The sequence below is a fragment of the Acanthisitta chloris genome, unplaced genomic scaffold (genome assembly GCF_000695815.1).
Source record: "Acanthisitta chloris isolate BGI_N310 unplaced genomic scaffold, ASM69581v1 scaffold10008, whole genome shotgun sequence".
NCBI classification, from domain to species: Eukaryota; Metazoa; Chordata; class Aves; order Passeriformes; family Acanthisittidae; genus Acanthisitta; species Acanthisitta chloris.
This window is the reverse complement of record NW_008687590.1, coordinates 81482-86822: the sequence shown is the minus strand read 5'-3', so window position 1 is coordinate 86822 and position 5341 is coordinate 81482. Positions and strand designations below refer to the sequence as shown.

Sequence of the window (5341 nt, the reverse complement as noted above, 5' to 3'; positions counted from 1 at the left end):
TTCAGTTTTAACTTGAAGGAAGAGTATTTTGTGCAGGAAGAAGCCTTTCTTCTTGTGCAGGAAAGGAATAAAGGAGGAGGTTCAGTTGTAACTCTATATAGTCATCATGGCACTGAAATACTTGCCTTAAATAGTTATTTAATGTTTCCCCATAGAAATTGATGTTGTAGCCCTGTATCAAACAGTTTTTTAGTATCTTAAGAGTAGTTGTGTTTGAGGGAAATAAGTCTGACATTTAACCTTTGTCTTTGTGGTGTGTCCAGGCTGTGGAATTTAATGTCTAGACTTCATCTTCCACAAGGACAGAGGAGTAAAATATAGCTCTATTGTGGTCAGTCTTCAATTCCTTTTTTCCTTGCAACTTTAAGAGGAGAATTTATCTTACATATCATCTGACAGAACATCATGTTCTTTTGCATGTCAGTCCGTGGGGGTTTGCTAATTAGAATCTGAGTATACTCACTGTTGTAACGAAATTGCAAGATGTGTGAAGTCTTAGTTTGCAATTCCAGTGTTCTGATATGAAATCCTGTCCTACTGGCTCTGATTAGTGTTTAATAAGTTCTAACCTTGCTCTTTTTTAGGATCTCTGAAAGGGAGCAGGAAAGAGTTCTGGGAGCATAACAAGGAACATGGCAACTCAAGGTATATATGTTACAATTTCTGTTAGTCTAGCAGTTCTCCTAAAGAGCAGTTAAACTGCCTCCTTACTCCCCTCTTTTTAACTTTAAGTCACTTGGATTGAGTAACATCTGCTCTACTACAGTAATGAATACATTACACCGGAACTCAAACCTGCAGACAAGTTTGCTGTTACAAGCATTTTGGATCCCTTAAGTGTACAGTTAAGTACATGATCACAGTATGTGAAACAGGGAACCTTGAAACAGTAGATCAGGACAGTCACAATAGCAGTGGTTGTTCTGCTGGTCAGGTTTATAATGTCTGCACTGGTTCTACATAAAGCCTCAGTTTAAAATTGCTGTCTCACTTGCAGTGCTACCTCTGCTGGGTTGAGGTAGTTGTTTATAGCAGCTTATTTTAATTTAAAGTCTGCGTCATCTCTAGTAGGATTAATATGTGCTAGAGTAATTGAACTCAACTTAATTGTTCAACAATGATTTCTTACAGCTGACTTGATGGAGCTGGATATGGCAATGGAGCCAGACAGAAAAGCAGCAGTCAGTCACTGGCAGCAACAATCATATCTGGACTCTGGTATCCATTCCGGTGCCACAACAACTGCTCCCTCCTTGAGTGGCAAGGGGAATCCTGAAGAGGAAGATGTGGACACAACACAAGTGCTGTACGAGTGGGAACAGGGATTCCCTCCATCTTTTACCCAGGAGCAAGTTGCTGGTAAGGCCTTCTCTATTACACTGGTTTGCTTTACACATGCCGTTTAAAAATACAGAAACCTAAATACTCAGTTATTACCAGCCTAGAAGATGAGCTTTTTATTCCTAGTTTGAGGTAATGACTTACCTTGTTTCTCAGATATTGATGGCCAGTATGCAATGACGAGAGCTCAGAGGGTGCGTGCAGCTATGTTTCCTGAAACGCTGGATGAAGGAATGCAAATCCCATCCACGCAGTTTGATGCAGCTCATCCAACTAATGTGCAGCGCCTGGCTGAGCCATCCCAGATGTTAAAGCATGCTGTCGTTAATTTGATAAACTACCAAGATGATGCTGAACTTGCAACTCGTGCAATCCCAGAACTGACCAAACTGTTGAATGATGAGGACCAGGTAAGCATTTCCTTTGCCTCGGTGTAGCTTGCTTGTGGGGTAGCTTCAACGACCTTGAAACTAAAAGCTTTCATCAAATATTTGTGTTAGGTGGTGGTGAACAAGGCTGCAGTTATGGTTCATCAGTTATCCAAAAAGGAGGCGTCTCGCCATGCTATTATGAGATCTCCTCAAATGGTGTCTGCTATCGTACGTACCATGCAAAACACACACGATGTGGAAACAGCCCGTTGTACTGCAGGTACACTACATAATCTCTCGCACCACCGTGAAGGCTTGTTGGCCATCTTCAAATCAGGAGGCATCCCTGCTTTGGTTAAAATGCTTGGGTACGTGGACTGCTAAGACAGTACTTACGTTTTTCAGTTGGGTCTGGTGGGAAGAGCAGGTACTCATGAGGCCTTTTCCTTCTCTAGGTCCCCGGTGGACTCTGTGCTGTTCTATGCCATTACAACTCTTCACAACCTCCTGTTACATCAGGAAGGAGCCAAAATGGCTGTCCGTCTCGCTGGTGGACTGCAGAAAATGGTGGCTTTGCTCAACAAGACAAATGTCAAATTCTTGGCCATCACAACAGACTGCCTTCAGATTTTAGCGTATGGCAATCAAGAAAGCAAGGTAGGTGCTTCTGCTGTTGATGTAGAAACAAGCAAGCTTGCTGTGAATAGCCTGACAATTCCTATTGTGAATCTTCAGCCATGTGCTGGGCTTTTGCCAGTCAGTCCTGACTTTGCAGGGAGGGATGCAGGAATTATTTTTCAGAAATAGTTGTGCTTATAGTGAGACTGCAGAACTTGCAGATCAGGTCAGCAGATGGGAACCGTTTTTTAGGGATCTGTAACCTATGATGGGTGTAAGGCAGCAACATTTACTACCTGCTGACATGCACAGGGAAGTGACAAACCAATGTTATTTTTACTGTCCTTCAGCTGATTATTCTGGCAAGTGGTGGACCCCAGGCTTTAGTAAACATAATGAGGACCTACACTTATGAGAAACTATTGTGGACCACAAGTAGGGTGCTGAAGGTGCTGTCTGTCTGCTCCAGCAACAAACCTGCTATTGTTGAGGCTGGTAAGTACCTTGTATCCATGGTAACTTAAAAAGCTATTACGTACTTCAGGATCAGTTCATTCCACCAAGAACAGAAACTGATAGCATCAAAAATTGAATTTGGATTAGTCCTTGTGTCTACAACTAGTTTTGGAGGTCTTTAGTATTAAGAAGTGAAAAAAGGTGGCTCTTCTAAGGAATTCTGCTCTGTTGCTAGCTGGGTGGCTTTAGTGGCTACATGTTGTCAGAATGGTCTCCTTAGAATATGCACATATTTAAAAAGCTCAGTGTCACAGATTTTTGGGTTTTTCTACATGATGAAGGGTTAGGGCCTAGCCATATACCATACTAATGACAAGAATGATCCAAGAATTTGAGAGAGATGCACTCAGACCTTAAGGGAGAGGAGGACCTGACCATTCCTGACAGGATGAGCATCCAAGTATAGTGTCAAATCTGAGTAATGGTGTCAAATCTGTGCTATCATCTAGGTGGGATGCAAGCTTTGGGACTCCACCTCACAGATCCAAGCCAGCGTCTTGTCCAGAACTGTCTCTGGACTCTGAGAAATCTGTCAGATGCTGCAACAAAGCAGGTATGTGGCTCTTCTGAGGAATCAAGCTCAAAAGCCAACATAATGGAGAGAAGAGAGACTAATTTTTTTCTTACCTCTTTTTTTGCAGGAGGGCATGGAAGGCCTTCTAGGAACTCTTGTCCAGCTTTTAGGATCAGATGATATTAACGTTGTGACTTGTGCCGCTGGCATCCTTTCTAACCTTACCTGCAACAATTACAAGAACAAGATGATGGTGTGCCAGGTTGGTGGCATCGAGGCTCTCGTGCGCACAGTTCTTCGGGCTGGAGACAGGGAAGACATCACAGAACCTGCTATTTGTGCGCTCCGTCACCTCACCAGCAGACATCAAGAGGCAGAAATGGCCCAAAACGCAGTGCGTCTTCATTACGGACTCCCAGTGGTGGTTAAACTGTTGCACCCGCCCTCACACTGGCCTTTGATCAAGGTAAGTAATGGTTACCCACTGTCAGCACTGAAAACTGTTGCTTTTTCAAATGTTGCTTTAGCTGTGATATGCACTTTGTTTCCGAGTATTTGTGGGAATGCAGTTTGTCTTATGGGGAAGTTGCTTCATTTGAGCAACTTAGTGTTGTCTCGTAGAGGATCAAGTGTTTGAGGTGAATAGACTGAAAAGAGAAGTTGCTAACAAGCACACCCGTTGTGCTCTCTTACTCCCCAGGCTACTGTTGGCTTGATCCGCAATCTGGCTCTGTGTCCTGCAAACCACGCCCCGCTGCGTGAACAAGGTGCTATTCCAAGGCTAGTGCAGTTGCTGGTTAGAGCACACCAAGACACCCAGCGACGCACTTCTATGGGTGGGACACAACAGCAGTTCGTGGTAAGTGGCCACCAACGATGCGGCATCTCTTAAAAGTTGTCTCTGACTCCTCTTTTGCCAGTGTGCCTTAGCCCTGTGTTGCTTCGTCTGAAGAGCTCTTATCATTTGCCAAGACAGAATTATCAGCACACCGAGAGAATAATGTGAATTAGAGCAGACCTGAAGTTTTTCTTAAGAATGCCAAGACTTTGGTTCTTATTTTACTAAGAACCTCTTGTGCATTTAATTCTGGATGCTGCAGATCACAGAAATACTAGTGTACTGCCTAGTCTGGCAAGGCAAGCAGTTCTCTACCAGAAAACCAGAACTCCCTCATCCTTCCCAGAGGAAGAGGTTTAAGAATGCATTAGCAATAAGAACTGCTTATTGCATATTTTCAAAGGTGCTTAGAGCTGTAAAAGTCCTGACAAGTTGTGCAGGCTCCATACTTGTTACCTGTTTGGGTGCCAGGTCAGTGTGGCAAGACCAGTCTCAATTTGATTTTATTTTTCTTTAAATCCCTTTAAACACACTAACAAAGGGGAAGTTGCCTTAGCATGGCTAGCGTGGAAGTGGCATCTACCAGTACAGGAGTAGTTAATTCTTGCAGAAGCAGGAAGGGGTGACCTCCTTGTTACTGACAAATACAGTTTCAAACTTAGTAACTGACAATAAGTTGGCAGTTACTAAATTGCCAAGTTTATTCCAGATTGGAGTGGAAGAGATGGTGTTACCAGGGTTGAAGTTCATAATAAAAGCCACTGTGAGGTGTTCCACTGGGATGCTCCACTTACTGAATTTAGTTGGATAAACTGGGTTAGCTCATGGCAGGGATGTCAAGTTTGAAAGGCAGCAGTAGATGGTGGTTATGAGCCCTGTTAGGGGAAGGGGGTTACATGCAGGGGGCAGGTTTGGTTCATTTGTTGAAACAGGCTGATTGGCTTTTTGACAGTCTTTTGAGAAGATATTGCACACTATCTCAACTTCAAAAAACGCCTTTTCTTCCTCTGACTAGGAGGGCGTGCGCATGGAGGAGATTGTCGAGGGCTGCACTGGAGCCCTGCATATTCTCGCACGTGATGTTCACAATCGAATCGTAATCAGGGGTCTAAATACCATTCCACTATTTGTGCAGGTAAGAGC

At 43.6% G+C, this 5341-nt stretch overlaps 1 protein-coding gene across 1 annotated transcript in view; it reads left to right on the top strand.

Annotated features, from left to right (window-relative positions):
* The first annotated feature begins 584 nt into the window (after positions 1–584).
* Positions 585–5341, top strand: part of CTNNB1 (catenin (cadherin-associated protein), beta 1, 88kDa) — an 8550-nt gene continuing 3793 nt past the window's right edge. The window contains exons 1-10 of the mRNA XM_009080667.1: positions 585–645; positions 1132–1359; positions 1498–1751; positions 1842–2080; positions 2168–2369; positions 2681–2825; positions 3296–3399; positions 3488–3826; positions 4061–4219; positions 5214–5333. Coding sequence (XP_009078915.1) covers positions 633–645; positions 1132–1359; positions 1498–1751; positions 1842–2080; positions 2168–2369; positions 2681–2825; positions 3296–3399; positions 3488–3826; positions 4061–4219; positions 5214–5333 — 1803 coding nt within the window. The 5' untranslated portion in view covers positions 585–632. The remainder of the gene's footprint in view (positions 646–1131; positions 1360–1497; positions 1752–1841; positions 2081–2167; positions 2370–2680; positions 2826–3295; positions 3400–3487; positions 3827–4060; positions 4220–5213; positions 5334–5341) is intronic.